The following is a 23,528-nucleotide window of genomic DNA, read 5'->3' as shown; positions in this document are numbered from 1 at the left end:
TGCATAAAGATAAAAAGTCAAAATATCTCAGATACAGGTGTTTTGGCGGAGTTCCAGCCAAAACACCCGTCCAACCAATTGCGAGCAGCCCCATTATATGCCAGCGCATGGATTGGCTGTCACAGCTGTCAATCATGGTGGAAAAGCCCCTTATTGTAGACTTGAATTCCTCATTAAAACCACACTTATAAAAACAAACACTTGAACAAACAATTAATAAGAATATATAAGTGTGTACTTCATCCTACTCCATGATATTTAAGTTTAAGTGACCTTAGTATTTGTAATTGAGACAGATGTATAGGTTCTGGATATACCTTTTTTGTTCATTGCAATTGCTGTAAGGCTTGTTTTCTTTTCTTTGTGTATTTTGTCTTTACATTGTCAAAATAAAGATTCATTCAGACATCAGGGTGATGAGAAATACCTTCAGTGACAGAGACCATCTTTGGGAAAAATTTATTTGGCGTGTACTTTGAGTTTTTAGTTTGGCCTATGTCCCATTCACTAACATGGAGGCGCATGCTTTATGACCAATAATGCAGACAGACACCAGGGGGTGATCCAGACTGGAAAGCTTGACTATGAGGAAACTGCCATGTTGTCCATCTTTACATACAGTCTATGATTGTATTGCCATGAGATTTTCAAGGTCCAACCATTCCCGCTGTCTTGCTGTTATGGTGTCAGTTTTGGTGAAATTTTGGCCCATTCATCACCCACATGCCAGATGGACTGGAGAAATGTGTCAGAGAAAGTCCAAACAGTAGGTCAGTAACTGTCAATCATATGAGCCACTTCACTGAATTAATTTGACACAAATGTGACCCCGTTTCTTTCAGTGTTAAAGGAAAGAAAACAGAGTGCTGAGATGGTGAGCTGATTTGCAGCAACCTCTCAGAGTGATCGAAGTAAGCAAGAGCAGATAAAAGGAGGAAGAGTCTGTAAACACGCCAGAGGTTATGCTGATACGCCATAGTGAGAAAAAAATCCCTCCCCATGGAATAATAATTTCACACAGCAGGGCCCTCAAACACCACTGCAGGGTGAGTCTGTGTGACGCTAGCTGCACAGTCCGGCTGTTCAGGATGGTTCTTTAAGTCTAAAGAGGAGGACATTGTTTCATATGACAGATGACACAGGCCTGAAGAACAGTGGAGTTTCTGAGAGACTGGAGGCGGTGGAAATGATGAAGACAGCACTGCTCTGAGCAGGACGAATCACACAAACACTCCCTTGTTAGGGTTATCTTTGTGACCAACATTTGCATTATTACAGCTTATCATCTGACTGGATGGTGTGAGGGCAACACTTAACTTTAAGTTCCCATATTCAGCATTTATAAGCTTTATATAAACATTTCATAATTGTTTTATGACACCCCATAATATAGACAGTTCAGCCGCACCCTGTTACAGGCTCCAGTTACCACTGTACAGATATTAAAGGACAGCCTGTCAAGAGTGATACACGGTCCATGCACGTTTTCCATGACTTTGAGGCAAATTTTAAAGACCATGCATTCTCTGAAACGACCATCCATACTCCTTATTGTTTGTTTTTATTACTATTTAATAGCTTTTTTAAAAATATGTTATTTGAAAAATTATACATTTTGAACATAATTAAAAAATGAATGTTTAAAAATAACTTAGGGACTGTTCATTATTTATGACAGGGGAGGGGATGGTGCAAAAAGGGAGGATCAAATTAAGCAATGGGGAGGGACTTGTGTTTTTTATTTTGACCTTATGGGAGGGGCATTCAATTTTAAATGGCTTCATTTTGTATTTATTTTACTACAGAGTTAAAAAACAAACAAAAAAAAACATGTCTAGCTTTGAGAGACATGATTTCCTCAAAAAAATTGGGCTATTTTTTGTCTTTAATTTTTTTTGGCTATTTATTTACCAAAAAACAAAGAATGCCTTCCAAACCCTTTCTTTAATAAAATGTTGGATTTTTTTTTCTTCAAAATGTTGGTAATTTTTACAAGAAAATGGCAACTTTTTTCCCTTAAGCATTTGTGGTAATTTTTTATTTAAAAGATTATATAGGGCTGTGGGTTGGAATCAAACCCGCGGCTGCTGCAGATAGGACATAGCCTTTGTACACAGGGCACCTGCTCTGCAAGATGAGCTTGTGGGCACACCAATATTTGGTGATTTTAGAGAAATTACAGAAGAAGTTACTAAATTTCAGGGTATATTTAGTTTCCAAGATTTTTTTCCAGGCCTGGAGATTACTGTTTGCAAATTCCATGACTTCTTTAGGTCTTTCATGACAGCACGAAGCCTGTTGATATAATACATCAGAGTAACTATCCTCACATCATGTGGTCAGCAGTGTCGTCCCTCATGTCTTTCTCATATTTGCACAAAAAAAAAATCAATTTTCATTGAGTAGGCCTCTGTTTTAACAATCCTCTTTGGAGACTTCTACTTTGTAAAGTTGTCATCAGTTGAAGAAAACACAATTCTGAGTGAAAAGAAGCTTTTCAGGTTCACTGTGGTTACCTAGGTCTACTTGGATGTAATTTCACTTGCCACCTTTCTTCTTCAACATTTCTGTAATCACCGTTGGCTGTTTTACATTCAGCTCAGCCCTGTGCTTCCCCCTGCTGGTCCCTTTTGCTCTGTGACACCTTGATCCAATGATGTGGGAGGATCTGCACTTCTCTCCTTATCAATCTCTGATCATATAAAAAGACTAGCAGGTCATTTTCAATTTGTGTCATGTGAAAAAGGCTGTGATGTGTTGACTGTCACTGAAGAAGAGGAAACTGATAACTCACTGAGTAAATTACATATTTCATATGTATCATATTTAATAATATTTGTGTCGATTACTATTTTAATATATTTTTTGTTACTATAATTGTTGCTGTGCATCTCTACCTTCCTCTCCTATGTATCATTTTGTCGTATGCCACCGTCATTTTATTGTTCATTGCGACATTTTTTTGGCATGTCTGTCCATTTTGGAAGAGGGATCCCTCCTGAGTCACTCTTGCTGAGGTTTCTACTGATTTTCTGTTTCCTGTTTTGTTTTGTTTTTCTTTAGATTTTTTCCTTAGTCACTGCGAGGGTCTAAGGACAGAGGGATGGCATATGCTGTGAAGCCCTCTGAGGCAAACTGTGATTTGTGATAATGGGCCTTTTAAATCAATTTTTATTTTTAGCAGTCATACACAAGAGCCAAGTGTTTTGGCAAATTCAGTGTTTTCTTCTCTTTGACACCTCACCATTGTTCCATTTCTTAATAAAAATAAACGAAAAGCTGAGATATAGTTACACTGTTGTTTTTTCTTGCACCCCTCAACATCAAGAGGGCCTTAAGGTTTCTACCATTTTTGTCCCCCATTAAAGTTTTTTTTTGTTTTGGAGAGGTTTTCCTTATCCACTGTGAGGGTCTAAAGACAGAGGGATGTCTTATGATATTAAGCCCTCTGAGGCAAACTGTGATTTGTGATAATGGGCTTTTTAAATAAAACTAAAATGACAAGAAACAGAGTGGAGAACAACGGTTTTTATAAAAACGTTCTACAAAGAAAATGTAAATCACAGCTGTGGAACGAGCAACAATTGAGGTTTTGACAATCAGTAAGATGATACAGAAACTTAATACTGTCAAAGACAGTTATAAATATAGACCTATATACACTTAGGTGATATTTATATTGTTAGAAACTCAATCTAATACTTTTAATAACAACCCGACAAAATTATGCTACACTCTGTTCCCCAACAGACTTTTTTTTTTAAGGAGTAAAACTCACAAACACTGAGTGACAGAAATCAAGGACAGATTAGCTAAAAGAACTCTTTAGGAAACAAAAAAATCCTATAATGTATTTTAAAACAAATCAGAACAAAAACAGTTATTATTCTTTTTTCTGGCGTCAGTCTTTGGTGGTGATTTTCTGCTTCGGAGTCAAATTGAAAAATTGAAAGATGACTATTATTGCAACAAACATAGAGAGAACAGAAACACGCGTGTTGGTTTTCCTGATTTCATTGGTTGTTTTCCCAGAGTCCACTGATGTCTCTGGAACATAAGCAGTTTGTACAGGAAGGAAAGTCAGGTTCTTCCAGGGACTGCAGGGGAATAAGCGTTTGCTTCAGTGCATCCACACTTCATTGGCCCATAAATGATTGTGGCGCAGCCAGCATCGAGCAGAGGAAATGTCCACTGTGAACACCTGATCGTGCGCTGCGTTCACGGCTGTGTAGTGAACTGTGAGTTTGGGCTGAGGGATACAAGCTGCAGAGAGGATGCGGCTCCCAGCAGAGAGGTACTCACTCTCACAGCTCTGAGTCCTGGAGGAGGACGAAGCACAACCATCGTGATACACATCACATCATGCAGCCAGTAGGCAGGTTTCCATTAACTAACTCTGCTAATCGAAATTTGGGAATATAAAATACGCCTCACGGAAACATGTCCATTTTGAAAAAACTTCCAATTATAGCAAAAAAATGTTTACGCTCACATGAGGTGGTTTTTTTTAGGCGATTCGAAAAAGCCATATTTCACAAAAAATGCAATGCAAACACTTTGTCTTTTCTAAGTCACATGATGCTACAAACGGTGTTATTGCATTGCATTCCTCTGTGAAATCATGGACTATCAGCTCCCAGAAACCCCTCATATGTGGCCGCTTCCACATATAAGGGGGCTCGTCTTTCCATCATGGCTCCATAACACGCCTACGTGGTCTTGGATTGTAAATAATGACGGCTAGTGCGGTGGCTGCAGTAGAAATAAAGCTGCTAATGTTTTGAACATCCATCACCATGGTTACCATGGATGTTATGAGAGAAGTCGCAGAACATCACTCAGTGCAAACACAGTCATCTCGCAATTCATCGACACTTCGAAAATATCGCTTAAGCAAATCTGTCATGTCCTCACACACAAACACATGCGTTACCTTTTCAGAGTGATGCTGAGACATGAAGTGCTGGTCTCTGGAAGCTGGATGATGTCCGTGGCGTTGACGGTGATGAACATCTCGTAGCTCAGAGCCAGCTCCACCTCCCCCAGCTGACAGGGGACGATCAGCGTCATGAAACCAGGAGGAGCCGACACCCCTGGGTAGTAGCCCTCACTCAGAGAGTCTGAGGGACACACACATTGGTGCAGCCATTGAATTAATAATCACAGGTGAGATATAAAGGCTTTGACTTGTCTCATCTTTCTGCTTCTCCTAAGCTGTCTTTATGATCAGTATTAAATGGTAGCACCATCTAAATTCAGAAATCCAATGTTATTCTCAATGTTATTTCAATGAAAGTTGAGTAAATATTTATGAACACAAGCTACTCTCCTTTAAAAGAAGAAACCAGAGAAGTCTCTCACTTGTGACGTCATCATGCACTGTATAAAGTCTGGAGCTGCTCAACAGTTCCTGACTGGATGTTTGATTTTGTGGACCCACAGAATGTTTGTTTTATTTTTTATACATAAATAAATAAATGTGTTTTATCATGTTGTAGAGTTCTCAGCTGTGAAACAACAGTCACTGTCTATAAAGCAGCTCCTGACTGAAGACCTCTCAACAGCTGAGACTCTTCAAGTCAAGCAGTGCTGTTTTTCATTTTTTTACTTTTATCAGTCACTGTGCAGTGAACATCTGGGGATGTTTCGGTCCTCAGTAGAGCTCTGATCGGGCCCAAAGTATCTACATCTCTTCCACTGCTGTAGGAGGAAGAAGCAGAAACTGCCAACCAAGTCGCCGGCTGTCCACATTTTCCATCACTCCCCCTCTCGTTCCACGTCTTTCTCTCTCTGTCCCTCTTGTTTCAGTCCATTAAAACTCCTGCCACAGTGCCATTTAGGCATGAGACAGTTCACAAAAGTTTCATATAATACATTCATAAACAGGTAATTTGGCAAGAGCCTGGCCTGATTAAAGCCCAAGGGAATCGAGAGAAATCATTACTGGTTTTGGGCAGAGAATCAACGCTCTACATTCATATTTTTAAAATATTTTCGGACTGTCATAGACCAGAGGAATAACGTGAATTTTGAAAGTGGGTGTAGTTCCTCTTTAGAACAGGTGGAGCAGCAGGTAAAGGCAGAGAGTTCTACTTACGTCTGAAGACTTCCCGAGCCCTGAGCCAGAGGTTCTGCTTGCCCAGTTTTTGCAAAAGTGTCCGCAGCAAAGTTTGGTCTACTGCCAGATTTTTAGAGAGCATGAAGTCCACCGTGTCTGACGCCACGGGCAGAATCTGTCTGTCCTCACACACTTGAAGGTGAGAGTTAAACAGAGGAACGTACCCGGAGATATCCACCAAATCTGAGGAAAACAAAACATACTATTAAATGAAATCATATCTAATGTAACCACTGGACTCACCTGTCAAACTGGACTTCAAGTCAGCGCAACACATGAAAATGCTGGAAGATTTTAAAAAACACATCATTGGGTTTTACCTCAAAACAGCATTTTTATCTCTCGATTTTCTACTTTTCCTAATTTTTCAACCAACATCAGTCCTAATCATAAATATATACATAACATATATAAATATTTCTTAAATTTCAGAGTTTTAACCATTTAAATGTCAGGTTTTTGTCATGATGCCACAATGTTTTTAGATGTAAAAAAAAAAAAAAAAAACATAAAAAATGCTGAGAATAACACGCACAGCTCTAATTTGACGTGCACTACCGTGCATATGCACGAGGCCTATGAAATGTTTTGAAAAGTGTAGTGAGCTTATAGGTTTGACTTTGTCATTCACAACCATGTCAAGTGACAGCTCAACCAAATTCCATTCCAGTTTTTCAGATTTTTTTTTTGGCACCATCTGAGCCACGTTTCACTGAACCTCAACATACACACATATCATAAAATATTTGATTTAAAGTGATAAAACCGGCATCTTGACCTTACACATCCAATGAAAAGACTTGTGTCTCTCACCGTTTGGCTCTTTGAGTCCAGGGAGATTACTGAGGACCTCCAGTGTGTCTCTGTGAGAGGTTTTCTCAGCCAGACGGATCAACACTCGAGTCCTACTCTCCAGATCAGCAGGCTCACACGGCCACGAGCATGAACTCAGGAACCACTTGTTCTCTGAATGAACAGAAGCATAAACAAACAAACACAGTACTTGACAAAAGGCGCTGTTTTTTAAAAGACACTATCCAGTGGAAAACCTGCATACGGTGGGGCTGCAGTGTAAGGCAGCTGAATAAATTCAACACAGTAAGATTTGCTGGAATGAAGAGATTAAGCTACATAAGCATTCAAGCCCACATCACAGACCACTTCCTGTTCAATGAAGTTATTATTTTATCCCAAACAGAATGCAGCTTAACAGACAGGAAAAACCAAACAAATGCAAGGGGTCGTGAGACTATGTTTGAAAAACACAGGGTGAAAGAGACACTGGGCAGAAACACAGGCTACACTTTGATGCATTGGAAAGTCAGTAAAGTCAGTCATAGCTCTCTATGTCGTCCAGGGTCACAGCAGTTACCTCGGAGTGTGTTCAGAGCTCCCTCCACGCTGCCACTCAGGAGGAAGAGCTCAGTAGCCACGGTGACCAGGTAGCAGCGTGATGCTCCGTCCTCGTTCCCAAACAAACCCTTCAGTGTCGAGTAGTAGACTTTTGAAACGGACAGCACCTCGACCACCCTCCGACCCTTCTCACACACACACACACACACACACACACACAATAACTAATATTTCTCTATATTTAAACACATCTCTTCAAGAATGTGCTGTTCTGTGATTACAACGATAAAGCTGTCTTTGGATATCTGCAGTATTTCTCTGGTACCCTCACACCAAAAAGATTTACAATGATATAGATAATACAATAAAAGATATAAAATAAATACATATTTCTATTTTTTTATTTTCACTATACTTTTTAGGTCATTGACTTGTTTGTTTTTTGTTTTTTACTTTGTTGTGCAACCGGAATGTGACTCGAGATGGCTTGCAGGCCGTGACAGAAATGAGATGTAAACAGGAGATAGAAGACAGCTTATTTACCTTGGCCCATTGATGCGTTTTGTGGTATCTCAACATGAGAGAGACTCCAATTCTGCCTAAAAAAGTCTTCATCAGGCTGTCCTCACCTTCGGTCAGACACACTAAAAATCACAATAATCACATTATTAGGAATCATGATTTCATTCATCCATTATCTGAAGCTTTAGCTTTAACAGGTTGGATTTATGCAAACTGCCTGAACTGGCATTTGTCATTATGTCATGTCCTGGCAATTTTAACAGTAGCTTTAGTCACAGCACCACCTAAATTGTATTAATAATAAGCAATATGACAGCATGATTAATATATTAACATGCTTTTAAACTTTAGAGCTGCCCCTTCAAAGTTGAAGGCTTGAACCGTCAGTCGAAGACCCTCAGTGGACTCAGATTACTCAAAGTTGAGCAGTTTCTTTGCAGTGTACTTCTGGGGACGTTTTGGTCGCCAGATTTTGCTGTGGAGTGAGCGCTCCTGATTTTCACACTACTTTTTGCAGCTGCAGACATGCTGCAGCGGCACAGAGGAGCAGAGAGACAGCACCTTAAGTTGAAGGAGTGGTGAATTTAAGACTCGAAATAAAGTTACTACACTGCAGTCTCTGGCTTTTGTTGATATCTAGTGTTGGCAAAAAATGTTGCATATTTATCATCTCTGGTTAGCACCGTCAGCCTGTTTACTTCATTACATGGATGCCGCTGTCACACAGAGCATCCCGCTTAGCCCGTTCAAACTTCAAAACTTTATATGGTAAAGAAAAGGAATTGTTGAGATTGAAATCAGCGAGAAGCTTTAAGTCTCTGCTGAGGTAAATGACCATTGCTAAAAATAAGCTTGGCTAAATTTCTTGCTGTTGGCTCAGTTTTCAGATCTTGCTTTGTACAGATAATTTATTCTTGGCCATATAAATGTCTAACTTGCAAACACAACACCAAGCTTAAAGGGCCTTAGTGTGGGCCAGAACCCAGGACCCAAAATCTGGAACCCGCAACCAGAGAACCTAGAGAAAACCCACACTGACACTAGGAGAACATGGAAATACAGAAAGCACACAGAAAGGATAATATCACAAACTCAAAGGCAGTTTTTGTTGAAATGTTAGGTTTCACCTGTCTCAGCAAAGGCAGCAAAGGGCAGAGACAGCTTGTCTTTGCTCTCAGAAAGCAGAGCTATGGCAATGTGACCGCTGATTCGCCCAACGTGGTTGGAATGTTTGCTGGACTGGCAGATGGACCTGAAAACCTGCCCCATCCTCCTCCAGTCCTCTTGCTTGGTACACAGCTGACAGACAGAAGACACAGAGGCAGGCTGGGATACAATGACAGACTGAACACAAAACCAGTTCATCCCTGGATCAACTGATGACAGTGATCTACTGAGGAGCTGTGGTAGAAGAAGTATTCAGATTTATTTAAAGCAGTACTTCAACAATGAAAACAGTTTAAGTAGCGGTAGTGCAGTAAAATGTTGCATGCTGTCAGTGTTTTCTATTCTGATTATTTTGGATTAATATTACTGCTGCATTAATGTTTATTTTACATTATACTGCTGTAGATGCTTAAGGGGCTGTGCACATGCCGCAGCTTTTAACTGCCTGGAAAACGCGAGGTCGGGCGCTGGATGCCACTCTTATGTCCACTCTGTGCAAAGTTTCATGAGCATGGAGGCAGGTTGCATCTGAGGTTGCTAAGCGACCATAAAGAGCACTGCATCGCAGCCCTTTCACCAGAACTCCAGAGTGCAGAGCTGATCTTCTTCCAACTGTTTAAGTGTGTATTTGCCTAAAAATAGTCAGTGGGAAAGATGTAAAGTTCAGCTTAACCCTGCATTAAAGAGATCAGCATCTCCTCTGGATATTTACTGAGGAAAGGAAGATATCTGCTGGCTGTGACTGGTTGTTCCTCATCACATCACATGTACAATGCGCTGCATTCCAAAAGTTGAACTCTGTTTATGTCACGACGCAGGCGTTGGTAATGAGTGCGCCTGCCGCATGTCTCCTTTGAAAACAATAAAGATGAGCCCACAAATAAAACCACAGCATGTGTACAGCCCCTTCAGGAGCATTTTCCCATGGAAAGATGATCTTTTTATCAAACTAGGCCGTCTCTACAGTAGAAAGATGCTAATACTTCTGAAAATGGTGCTTCATGACCACAGAAAACAGAAAAAGGACTGCAGCATTCACTTTTGATCAAGAGAAAGAAAATGTACAGCTACCAGAATGCACTGCATTGTACAGGACCAATAAAGGCTTCAGCTGGTGGCGGCCGGCTGGTAACAAATGCATTACAGTCAAACAGTGAGCTAAAAAATGTTTCTGAAAACATCTGAGGTGGGAAATATGCAACTCAGTAACAAAATCTTGCTTTATATTTGATCAGCACTGCTTAGTTTTACTGTTTCATCTCGGTTTTTTAGGACTCCATTTTCACTGCAGAAACAAAACGGCACCCACTTCCAGTTCACAAATTCTCACTACAACAACTAAACAGGGCACTAAAAATAGTTTCTTATGACATTTTAGGAGAGAAATAGGCAGGGCAGTGACATAATCTTGATGTCTATTTGATCAGCAAGAGAGAGAGGTCTTTCTCCTAATCGGCCCCTTTGTTTCTGCTGTGGTGGCCCGGGTGGTGGGCGATACGAAAATGCAGGAGCACAGCCTGAGGTTAAAGCAATAGCCCTGGAGAGTCAGCAAACACCATCAAATGATGCGTTATTTGTCATTCGGTCATCAGGGGGAGTTTTGCCAGAAGAGGAAGAAGGGAGGAGGAGTGAAAGTACTTACATCCAAGAGAAAAACTAACCTCTATTTCCACAATGGAATGGGCCAAATTCAGATACTCCGGAAAGGGTGCACTGGTGGAAAACCTTTGTGAACAAAGAAAGAGCAATTAACTGCACCACTTATAATATTTGTCAAAAACAATTTGAATCCCACAAGATTTTGGACAATGGAATCATGAATTAGTATTGGTGGTTGTTTTTAAAGAGTGCTGTGAGCTGCACGTGGTCTTACATGTGGTTAGCAGACACTGAAGCAGCTGAGTTTGGATGGAGGGTCTGCTGGAACTCAGGAGTGTTTCTGACACAGTCGAGGCAGTCCAAGCTCAGCACCAGGCCAACACTGGCCATCTGTCAACATTCATGTACAATAAATACTTTGACATACACAGAAAATGCAAATCCTACTGCTCTACGGTAAGTTTCTGGTTTCCAGATACCTTAAATGTGAGCTGCATGAGTTCAGGTACAAAACCTGTGAGGCCCTTTTCTCTCACAGTGTTAAAGAGGGCCAACAGGAACTCATGGCCAGGCTGGGAAGAGAGGAATAAGGTCAACATCTGTTTTATGCCCACAGTGGTGATGTGTAATATGAATATTATTACTGGGAGCTTGTGAGAGCAAACAGAACATGCACTGTCCTCTACTGGACATCACACTGTACTGCAGCCTGACATGACTGTTAAAAGATGGATGAAAACCACACTGACCACGATCTTGTGTGCCAGGCTGACACTGAGGACTGAGAAGACATCAGAAACCATGCCGGCTTTGAGCAGAGCCCAGAGGAGGGACAGAAAGATGGACACAGAGAAATACACTCCTGGTGGGTTGTTCTGGTAGTAGCCTGTGTACACAGCTCCTGGAGACAGAAGGGGACGGATAATTCACGGACAGACGCCCGTGGACTCAGACAGATGAGGCACTGTAGGAGGAACTGTAATCTTTTTCTGTCTTGCCCCACTTGCCCAGAGTTTTTCAAACAGTTCAGACTGACACTCTATTCATCACATAATTTCAGCTAGTGGGCATACATGAAAAGAGAGACTGAAGAAAATGAACAGACATACATGGGGAGTAACAAAATGTTGTCACACATTGTGGAATATTAAAGCTACGTTATGTCTTCTCCAGAAAATAAAACTGCAGTTATGTTACATTACCTGGAAGGTTATCCATGTAAGATTATTGTAACACTTTCATATCATGACCATGACTTTTACAAAACTTTCAACGACTTTTCCAAGTTTTCCATGACCATGGGGACCCTGGCACTATATAAACTGTGTCCATTCAGAGTTAAATTATGTGTTACATCGAAAAGTTACCTGCTTTTTGAAGGCACAGTGGATTTTTGCTGAAGCGTGTCACAGTTTCGATGCACAACTGAAAGAGAGAGGCAGTGAAGTGACTTGTCCATTCTGAATGCGAGTGTGAGATTACAGCTATGGCACAGCAGAGGGCGATGTTGCCTCTCTGTTTAACAGACATCTGAGGGCTTTACACATCAGCTCTTTATCGGACAAAAAAACCTAACATTCATGTTGTACTTAATCTACTTCCCTTGATGAGGGAACAGGAGCAGCACAAGCTGAGAAAATAGAACATTCACTCACCTTCTCATCCCCCTTCACAGGCACGTGCTGGAAGCGACACATCTTGAACCCACAGGACAGCGACTCACTGAAGTACTGCCTGCAGTACTGAGGGTTCAGAGGAGAGGAGCTGCTACATTACTCCAAAAACATGTCTGCAGCAAATACCTCCAAAACCAAATATTTGTTTGGATGAAGCTAGATGACAGACACCCTTTGAAACTTGGATCACCATCATTTTTCTTGTGCTGCTTTCAGGTGCTTTTAAAAGCTATTTGACTCTTTGAAACCTTAACAAAATGCTTTCATAAACATGGGGGGAAATGCAATTACCAGGTGAGTTTTTTTTTTATAACTTTTTAACTTCTTTTATTTTGGGTAATTTTTTGGTTCATGTCTTCTTTTGCTCATTGCCCTGTCCCCATGTTTTTGAAAGAAATCAAACCAATTTCCTCAAGTTTCAAATGGTTAGACAAGGTAATCAATTTAATTAATATCAAATGCTACAAAATTGATTCTACAACTGGATGGACTGCAAATAGTGAACAGAATGCATTTATATTGCACTTTTCCAGTCATAGCAAGTAGCAACCACTCAAAGAAGACGTGAATAACCATCTGGTCCCTAAGTTACAAATATGGTGCTTTTTTTAATTAGGAAAAAGAAATCATTATTATATATAAATTGTAATAATGATTTAGTATCAGCCAAGATGTTATTGAAACATCGGTATCAGCCCAGGTTTAAAAATCAGTGCATCCCTTAATATTAGCGCCCTGGGTTACTGGTTCATACCACACCACCTACAGTGAGTAAGATGTTTCTAAGAAACATGTGCAGCACTGATTAATTAGTGTCAGATTCTTTGGAATAACCAACAAATACAATCCAAGGCCAAAAAAGCATCTTTCTTTGTGGAAAAACAGTGACTTATAAATAACTAACAAATACTGGAACAAAATCACTAAATTACAAAGTAAATTAGAATTTCATCTGACCCTAAACAGAGAATATGTGCTGGCAGAATACCTGCCCACCGTGACAAATATAAAACAAAGAGAAACGCTGACAATGTACAGACTGAGTGGACACAGCCTGGCCATAGAAACAGGCCGTCACAGGCTGAACAGAGGCTAGGCTGTGTCCGCTCTGTCATCAAACACAAGTCCACACTGCATCTCACTTCCTACTAGAATGTGAGAAATACAAAGATTTAAGATTTCTTTGAAAAAATGAACCACACATCTTCAGATACCGCCGTATATATGCATGGAGAAAAGTCAGTGTGCAGTTTTAGTTGCAAAATATGTGGAATATTGTCATAAACAAAGAGAAACAACAATATGTTCTACGATAAATGTTTCCATACAACTAAAACAGTACGTTTATAATATGTGTCTGAGACATATTTCTGTAATTTATTTGTTCATTTAATAATCTGTTGTTTTGCTCTGGCAACAAAAGATGCCAATAAAGCTGATTTGAATTTGAATTAACCTGCTCTTCATTTAATGAAACACTTACAGCATTAGACTTCTGGTGCCTGAACTCAGTCATGTTTGCTGGGGTTTTGAGCAGCGACCCTGTGGAGAGAGCAGACAGGAACAGTAAGACATAGCAGTTTTTTCTAAAAAAAAATAATGAACACTGGGCCCAACATTTGTTTTGGCAATTAAATAACAAAACAGGGAGTTATCAATGCAAACAAGACACTATTTGATGACATTTCATGCTTAATATTTAGAACAGTGAATTGAGGACGTTTTAAGACTTCTAAAAACCTGCAGACACCGTGAGGCACCCTCCCACTGCTGATTCACAAGGTGCCAAAGTGATAACTAATGCAGATATCTGACCATATACTGTACATCATAGAGAACTCCAGATTAAAGCATATGGTCTAAGTGCCTGACCCCCACAATGTGACTTCACGTATATTTTAGTCTATCCATTGTGCCTGCTCTGTACAATCGACCGCAAGCTGCAATTCAGGAAATATCCACAAGTCAGAGTCATATGATGGAGCATTATATTACATTGTTGACGTGTCATTTTATTTTTGAATTATTATTATAATTTGAGGGCCTTGAATGTTACAGTAAGAATAATGGCAAATGACCCACCTCAAGTCTAATTATATTTAAAGTTCAAGAAAATCTGCACTTTAAAAGGCGTTTTGGGTTCAAAGTTCAATAAATGCAGATGTTTCCAAAATCAATGAGGAACCTTGTTCAATAATTGTGATCTCTATATTGACCAAAATAATTGTAATTATTTTTCCCATAATCTAGCACCCCTACAAGTGACTATTTAAAATGTCATCTCTGTTTCCCCTCACCCTTTCTCACACTCATGAGTGGAGAGATGTGACCGTGCAGGGAGTTCACCGTTGGGATGGGCCGGCTGCAATCACAGGACAGAAACACACACATTATTCAAACAATGATGGGTTAAGAGAGCCAAAGAAATGTTTGGTCACGTGATGTGTGTTAACCGCTACCTCTCCAGGACCCCGTTTACATGATTGTTGTTGTTATCAGGATGACGCTGTTCAAAAACACAAAAACAGGTTTAACATGAGCAAGTTCACAGTTAAGACCACACGTTAATCCTGTGACACCTGGATTGATGTCACTTTTCTTGTGCAGCGTTCGGATGCCTTTCACAAGCTATTTGACTCTGAAACCAGCGCGAAGTGGTTCAATTTCTTTTGAAATCATGGGAGAGGAAAGGCAGGGAGCAACTTGGCAAGAAATGTTCCACAATTGCAAGATATTAGTAAAAGGTAACAGGAAAATTGCTTGAAAACCAGTTTTAAAAAAGAGGGACGGAATATTAGGAAATCATCTAAAAAATAGGGAAAACATGTCCAAAAAACTACATATAATTATATTTTCAAAAGTATTTGATAAAAATGCATTTTATTTTTCAGATCTTTAGGTGGTTTCCTTGTACCTTTTTTGTGATGACTGTATTTATCTTTTTGTAATGTTGTGCAATGTGCATTATGCTCTCTTAATCCTGGACTTTGTCTCTGGGAGGCACAAAGAGCATGTGTGCACGAGACATTGTGTGAATGTCTGTTGTCTTACCATGTTCTTGGTTTGCTTTTCTGAGGCAGGCCCCGTGCTGCTTTGCGTTTTGGGAGAGGCGATGCTGCTCTGGGGTCTCCATGGCCTGCTGTCACTCTGCTCTGTAAAATGTGCATGAAATAATGCAATCGCAAGATGATCTTCAGATGAAACTGAACAGATTTCACACCATTGCTTCTCAACTTTTTTGACAGACATTAGGTCAAGAACTCTCATTTGATGAGATTTTGCTTCAAGGACCTCCACCTGAAAACATCTGGGGTCATTAGATATGATCAAGGCCCTGTCTATACAGATTTTTTTGTAAATGGATATTTCCCTCTACGTTTCGTCCACATGCAAACAGAGTTTAAGGTCACTGAAAGTGACTTTTTAAAATGCCTTGTAAGCTGAAGACTAATCAAAACTCTGGTTACAGTTTATCAGTGTGGATGTGTAATATGAGCGTTTGAGAAATTATGTCATCTTCTCAAATCATGCATATCCATTGTTGCTTTGTGCAGTGAGCGAATGCTGGAAACAGCTGCTGCTCAGCTGTGAAACATCTAGAGAGGAGTCTCGTCTATTTTTCCACCTGACGCTAACGGCTTTCCCCAAAAATAAGCAGTGAAAATGGTTGTTTGATATTCATATTGATGTCGTATCTCATTTCACTACAGTTTCATTGTTTTTTCATCGGTCACACACAATAAGAAATAAAAAATATTTATTTTTAACTCAACATTTCCTGTTTGCATTTCAAAGTAAAAGCCCTCTGACAAGTTTACGCAAGGCTTTTTATTGTGAAATATTTGCAGGACCGTTTTGATGACAACTGAGTGGTTTGCACAGCTCCAAATTAGTGGAGTATCAGCTTTTCATAGTATAAGTACAGCAGTTACAGCAGCAGGCAGCTCTGCTGCAGCAATGCTGTCTGTGTGAATACCACACACATGTAAGTGGTTGGACCCCCTGAAACTCCCTGAAGGCCCCCTGGTTGAGGACCACTGTTCCACACACACACTACACAAATCCTTTATATGCATTTACTTAAGTTTACACATTAGTAGTTAAATTGATGCATCGACATTAACCGAGTCTACAAGCTTCTTTTTCTGTTGTAGATTTGTAAAACTTTTTTGCATGTTGTGTCGTGGCTTAAAATGCCTCTGTTTGTGTTTTTTGACTGGTGCGCTGGCCGTACCTGTCATATCAGGGCTGTCGCAGCGAAAATGTATCTTAACTGGGGTAAAGCTGAAACACAAATTTTGAAACAATCATTTCATTTGTAACAGAAACAGCTACTCTGTGACTGTATTGACATGTTATCAAATATGAGAGCTTACCTCTGTTTCAGTTCCGGTGATGCTCCGTCTATCCTCACCACTCCGATGGATCTGCTTTTAGGGGCCTCAGTGACCCTGGTGGGTCCCAGTTTCAGCAGACTTTCCTGCGGCATGTTTTCAAACAGCTCTGGGTCGTCCTGGATTACGTCGACAAGAAGGATATCCTGTTTGAAAGCTGTGAACTCGTTCAAAGTGCTGTGCTGAGGATCACCAGCTGCTTCTGCTCCGAGTCCATCTGTTTCATTGCATGCAGTTTCAAATGGACTTGATCCATCTTCATCAGCAGAACATGGCTCTTCTTCATCACTGAAGGCCTCATTATCATCTTCATCACTGCTGGGTTTTGACCGAGCACCGCAGGTAAAACTTGTTATTTTAGGGTTGGAGGGAGCTAGTGCAGAGTTCTTGCTACCCTGTTCCACAACATCTTCACAGTCAGTTTCATCCTCGCTTTCCTCTTCATTATCATCATCCACATATTCATCCGGGCTTCGAGAGGACTGAGGCTCACCTGAAGTAGTTTGGAAATTTGTTTGGACTCCTTCAAATTTTCCACGATCACATTCAAGAGGATCCATTGAGTTTACATAACTGGCATTGAAAATTTGTGCCATGTGACATCCAGGTGAGATTTTGAATTTGCTGGTGTTGTAGTTAATTTCATCCCCCTCTTCTTCATCCAAACAGCCTGAGGTCTGGGACAGGGGGCTCATCTGTGAGGGCCTTCGTGGTGACGTGAGAGGAGAGAGCACTGGTGGAAGAATTACCTCATCTGGATCTATTTCTAAACCCTTTTCTGAGAAGACGTTTTGCAGAAATCTCTTCTTTAGTGTCGTAAGATCATGGCTAAACGGGCTTGTTTTATAATACGGCTCCAGTTTTGGGGGGCTCCTGCCTGTGAGCCATCCCTCATCACTCTCTTGAGGGAGGAGGAGGGAGGATTGACATGAATCTAAGGAGTCAGAGTTGTGTGGAGGATTGGAGAATGAAGTCCATGACGTCTTTTGGTTTTCTTCACAGTGGAACAGAGTTTTTTCTGCAGCTTTGACCACACGTTTGGGTGAAGACGATGCAGACAGAGTGGTGGCAGGTTCCCAGTCACCCAGGCCGAGTGCTGAGGAGGAAGGTGTAGACGTGAAGCTGCCCGTTTCAGGGCCATGTGCTGGAGTAGACGAGGGTGAGTATGTGTCAGTGCCACGCTGACTTGGGTTGGAAAGGGTGGCAGTATCTGAGCAAAGACTTCCTGATGATTCCTCAGCCTCCAAAAAGGAAGGTGCAATCTTCACAGAGCATGAACATGCACGTCTTTTCCAGTTTCTCTCTGCTAAAATGCTCTCTCCATCACCATCTTGCTTCTCTTTATTTTGATAAGGAATCGGGTGGGCTGTGCCTGAGGAGGTGTCTATAGATGCATTTGGGAGCATGTCACTGGTTTGGTTGCTGGATGAATATTTCTGATTCTCATGAACTTGAGAGTCGCCTTTATCTCTGGGCTCTACTGGACAGCCTGTGGTAGCAGCATGTGCCTTAAGGGTCCAGCCACTGTAAAAGAAGGGCCAGGACATGTACGTGCGTGCACAAGAAAATCTGATCTTTCTCAAATAGACCCTCACTCTCTGGCAGGTGAACGACTCCGGTCTATCTGTGTCCACCTCGGTCCCCTGACAGGATGGTTCAGATGACATTTGCGCTGCATCAGTTTCTGCTGGATTGTCTGTCTCACAAGAAGGCTCCTTGTGGACACAGTTTTCTTTCATAGTGGAACCAAAAGAGCTGCTGCCCTCAACTGGATGCTCTGAACATGAGTGACTGTCATCAGACATCCAAAGGTATGTCATCTCATGGTCTCTAGAGTCACTTTTTGCTGAGTCTTTGCAACTAATGGTTTCTAAATCTGGAGTGCACGGCAAAACTCCATCTTTAACACTATCAGCAAGCTTTATTCTTTTGTCTCTGTGAATGTCTGCTCCTGTAAGTGGCCCAGGACGATCCTCCACATTTCTATCCCACATACCAGTCCTGCAATCCACCTTTTTCATACATTTACCTGGTGAGATAGAAGCAGAACAGACTGCAGAGCCTACACTCGTCCGACCGTTGAGGAAATGACATTTGGTATGAGTGGATAACGTCTGTACGTCTGTGCGTTCACTCAGGTGTCTCTGCTGTTCAGTTACACTCTGAGACTGACAGATGCCCTCCTCAGACTGACACTCTGTGTCTGCAGCCAGAACATGTTCCTCACGTTCATGCTGTTCACGACCTAAACAACCAGGCCCAGCTCCAGCTCTCATGTCCTGCTTGAAGCAATGCACAACCTTGGTTTTGAGAACATCCGGTAGCACGTAGCCACAGTCGTGACTAAAAGAATCACATTTTTGGGCTACATCGCAAAGCGTCACCTTTGGGTACTGGTCTATCCATATGACAATCTTCTTAGAGGACTCAGTGACTGCGTTTTCCAAAGGCTGCTCTGGCCCTGAGCTACTGTTTTTTCGCCCTTGTTCACCCAATATCTTCCGCTGGGGTGAAATGTATTTACAGTCACCGCAGAGACCACAGCCGGACGTTCTGACAGCTCTTCTCAAAGACCCCTCTGAACCAGCAAGTCCAGGGGGGCACAGTAGCATATTTCTGGCAATGTCTGCAAGAGATTAAAAAAAGGGCAAATAATCATCATCTAGAACTTTTTAATACTAAGAAAACCCACTTTATCACCATGGTAGGTGTATTATTTGGTTAAACCGATTGGAATACCCACCAATGGCAGCCCCATTTGGGACTGGGGAGCAGCTGTGCACCGCTTTGCTCAGAGTTATGGATGTTAAATATGTAAGACATGCATTTACCACATCAACCAGTTACTCGTCACTCTGTAAAGGTTGAGTGTGTAGGATTCAGGGGGACAAATTGGCAGAAACTGAATGAAATATATTTTCTTAAGTGTATAATCAATCTAAAAATAAGAATTGTACAAGGTAACTCGTCATTTTTCTTAAACATAGTTTAAGAGGAAATTAATTTAAAGTTGATCCTAAATCCTGCTACATCTTTTTGGCGTTGAAGGAGGAGTTGAGGAGTCTCACAGTCTGGGGAAATAAGCTGCTCTGTACTCTGGTGGTTCTGCAGCAGATACTTCTGAATCTTTTTCCAGATGTCAGCAGGGTGAACAGACTGTGGCTGAGGTGGTGGCTGTCTTTCAGTATTCTTTGGGCTCTGTGCAGACACCTCACTTCAGCGAGGTCACTGATGCTCTGTAGATGGGAACCAGTGATGTTCTGGGCAGTTTAATCACCCGCTGTAGAGCCTTCCTGTCCTGGGCCGTGCACAATCCATGTCAGTGTCTGGAATTTAGCCTTCCTAAGTTTTTGTAGGAAGTAGAACCCTTTCTGTGCTTTTCTAAACTGGGTGGTGATGTGCGATGACCAAGATAGGTTCTCAGTGATGGTAATTCCAAGCAAACTATAGCTGTTGTGTCTTTGCCTCCTTCTTTCTAAAATCAAGAATCAGCTCCTTGGTTTTACTGACGTTGAGCAGTAGGTTGTTCTCTGTGCACCACTCTGCAAAATTGTTGATTTCCTCCCGCTATGAACGATCATCATTGTTTGTAATATGACCAACGATGGTGGCGTCGTCTGCATACTTCACAATAGAGTTCTCCTGATGTCTGGGAGTGCAGTCATGGGTGAACAGTGTGAACAGAAGGGGGCTGAGCACACATCCCTGGGGGGCTCCAGTGTTGAGCACTAATGTAGAGGATGTGAGACTGCCAATCCTAACCCTCTAGGGTCTGCATGTAAGGAAGTACAGTATCCAGTTGCAGAGTGTTGTACTGAAGCCCAGAGTGTTTTCCAATCAGCTTCATGGGAGAGATTGTGCTGAAAGCTGAGCTGAAGTCAACAAGCAGCATCCTGATGTAGCTGTTCTTATTCTTGTGTTTTCATTACCTTACAATGAGCCGCTTATATCTACTTAAGCAATGGATCCTTGTCATTTGCATTACCGTTGGCCACCGTAGTTAGCAGCCCGTCTGCAATAAGCACCAGAAAAACTAATTTTTTAAAACTGAAACTACATTTTTCACTGATTGAGCAATTTTAATCACCTGATCCGTTTGTTTTGGAGAAGAAGAGACCTCTGATAATTCCACTCCTGGTTAAAACTTCCTAAACAATGAACATGGGAGGAATTCTAACCAGAAAAAGTTTCAGCTGGTTGCAATTTAGAGTCGTCACTGCTGGATACCACTAAATCCCCTGAAATCTTGCATACTGGACTTTTTAGTCTTTTCCCTTGTAAGACTGAAAATACAATTTCAAAACACTTGAAATGAAGCAGGAATCTAACCTTTCTGTGGCTTATGCAAACATATTTTTGTAGCTACTTGTTGGCCTCATTCTCATCCACCAAGCCTAATGGGTTCATTACTGTCCACTAGTGGGTGTTTTACCACAGAAAATATCCACTGCTGGTGAGAACCACAGCTGCAGTGGTTGTCTACCTCAACACCCACTCCGGTCCCTCGACAACCACAAGGAGCAGTAATGAGCCCATTCCACATTCAAGACTTGGGACAAGCCGCACAAAGGTGAGTTTTATTTGAGGCTTTCACAAACAGCATGTTTCAATTTTGCTAAAGATGGGGCTCTGATAATGAGTATCAAGTGGCTGTTTTAGCAAATATAGGTGTGGTTAACTTCCCAGCCTCCAACAGAGAGCTGTGCAGAGCTGTTTCACCGAGCTTTTCAGTGGAAACTATCAAAAACTGACTGTGGATAAGACAAATGGGGCAACATCAATGTATAACCACTGTGCGATATGTGAAGTGGAAAAACTGGAGAAAAGTTGGTTTATTTGTTGTTGTTTTTTTAATGTAATTTTCTTTTACTTTCTATTAATTTCTTGCTAATCTTTGTGTCATTTCTGCTTTACTTGCTTATTGCCTTCCCATGTTTTTAGCAGAAATCAGGCCAAATTGCTCAGGTTTCAAATGGTTAAGCAACTGAATAAACTCAATTGGTAAAACAACAAACCAGCTATGAAGCAAACTGTCTCCCCTAAAGTCATCTAAATTAATCTTATTTTAAATCAAGACCTCCAAAGGGTCGGAGCTAACAGTCTAGAAAGGATCCCTGCAGAAAATGGCAGTGTTAGTGTCCTGTTAGGGCTTCTGTTACTGCTATTAGCTGTAAGTTAGCAAAAATCAGTACTCTTTGATTAACGTTATCATTTTATATAATTAGCATTAACCACCCCCTGTGCAGTAACAATTTGCAGCGACAGAACACACCTACAGTAACTAACTTTGTGACAGGCGTGAACGTTAGCCGCGCCCTTAGCTTAGCATCAGACACGATTCAACACACTGAATAAAAAACAGGGATTTAGCCAAAAGCTAACTCAAAACTTTTACCGACAAGTTGTTTCTTAATAAAACACTTTAGTTGAAGTCGAAATCCAGTAACCAAACATACGTAATTAGGGTTGAATAACTAACCAAAGGTGAGCAACAACAGAGCTAAAGTGCACCTTACCGGTGGACCGTGTTCCCGTTAGCCGTGAGTGTGCAGCCGCAGCCGGCTGAGGGTCGCGGCCGCTGGACCTGCTGCCCTTCACCCTGCTCTCTCCCTCTCTATCCCTCCGCACGCGGCTTTTAGCAGCGCGGCCCACGGGAGGTTTATGGTTAATATTAGTCCCACTAGAAGGTTCGCCCACACTAGACTTTGACCTGCTATTTGCAGCCTCGCTAACGCTACTCAAACTGACGTGACAAGACATTTTGGAGATTTTGGCCCTCGGTTTGAGCCGCCGGGGGAGCAGAGCACCTTCTGAAGCGGAGCAGAGGCACCAGGTGAACCTCAGTCTGAGGCTGCACAGCTTCCTGAGACGCTCCAGTCTGCGCTTGCTCCTGGTGTTGGGTTTGCTCTGTTGATACCTGGCTCTGGTGAACGGCCCCTCGTGTTTCAACTGCACACTGTGGTTCACACTACATAACTGACATTTATTTCTGCTCTTTGTCCTCTGCGTACCTATGCCGTTCTCCTCCGGCTCCCGCTCAGCGCTGTTACCGGTCGTACCCGTCACACTTCCAGGGCCCATTTGTTCCGTTACAGAAGTCTGGACGGGGTCGTTGCTGTCGGGGACGGAGGCCGTGGCTTTCTCCGACACTAGCTGGCTCTTCTCCTGGTTTTTGCAGGCGGTTGTAACATTATTTAATGAATGCAGGAGTCGTCTTCGCCGCGGCTCCACGTTCAGCCCAACGTCTTCCAACGCGGCTCGGTTAAGTCTGACCCTGTTAGAGGATGGTAACATGCTGACAATTAAAACACTAACTATCGAAAGTTAGAAAATAGTGCTTTCTTACCCTAGCTACCATAACAAGTGCTGTCCTGTAAAGTCCACATTTGCTAGGGCGTCCATCTTTCCCTGCTGCTCACTTTTATCAACTACAGGTTAACTTAGTTGTGTGGGACACTCTGCGCATGCGCAAAGTGATTTGCTTTCTTCCACAGCATGGGAGGAAGACGTGCAATTAAGTAACAAATAAGCAGTAAATTAGAAAAAAAAAGTACACAAAATTACCCGAAAATTTGTAAAAATCAAATAATCAAAAAGGAAGGGGGCAAAAACAAACAACACAAACAAGATTAAGTGTGCAGGGCACACATGCACAAGGACTTAATTAACCCTTTGAAACCAGAGAAAAAGGCTTGATTT

The 23,528-nt window shown here is 41.6% G+C and overlaps 1 protein-coding gene across 2 annotated transcripts; it reads right to left on the bottom strand.

Annotated features, from left to right (window-relative positions):
• Positions 1 to 3,513: 3,513 nt before the first annotated feature.
• topaz1 (testis and ovary specific TOPAZ 1) lies at positions 3,514 to 23,264 on the bottom strand. 2 transcript variants are annotated; one of them, XM_042507245.1, is made up of 20 exons: positions 22,841 to 23,264; positions 16,812 to 19,455; positions 16,670 to 16,719; positions 15,487 to 15,587; positions 14,895 to 14,941; positions 14,733 to 14,797; positions 13,919 to 13,977; positions 12,415 to 12,501; positions 12,127 to 12,184; positions 11,509 to 11,660; positions 11,239 to 11,331; positions 11,034 to 11,149; positions 10,822 to 10,885; positions 9,121 to 9,292; positions 8,015 to 8,115; positions 7,491 to 7,656; positions 6,932 to 7,084; positions 6,098 to 6,301; positions 4,934 to 5,120; positions 3,514 to 4,319 (listed from the first exon to the last, which is right to left on the bottom strand). In XM_042507245.1, exons 1-20 carry the CDS (start codon positions 23,121 to 23,123, stop codon positions 4,121 to 4,123), a joined length of 5,001 nt encoding a protein of 1,666 aa, XP_042363179.1. In that variant the 5' UTR covers positions 23,124 to 23,264; the 3' UTR covers positions 3,514 to 4,120. The 2 variants fall into 2 exon arrangements, with proteins under 2 accessions (XP_042363179.1, XP_042363180.1); XM_042507246.1 differs by having other exon boundaries at positions 23,176 to 23,264.
• Between the last annotated feature and the right edge of the window lie 264 nt (positions 23,265 to 23,528).

Source organism: Plectropomus leopardus, chromosome 18 (genome assembly GCF_008729295.1).
Source record: "Plectropomus leopardus isolate mb chromosome 18, YSFRI_Pleo_2.0, whole genome shotgun sequence".
Classification (NCBI taxonomy): Eukaryota; Metazoa; Chordata; class Actinopteri; order Perciformes; family Serranidae; genus Plectropomus; species Plectropomus leopardus.
This window is presented reverse-complemented; position numbering and strand designations above follow the sequence as displayed.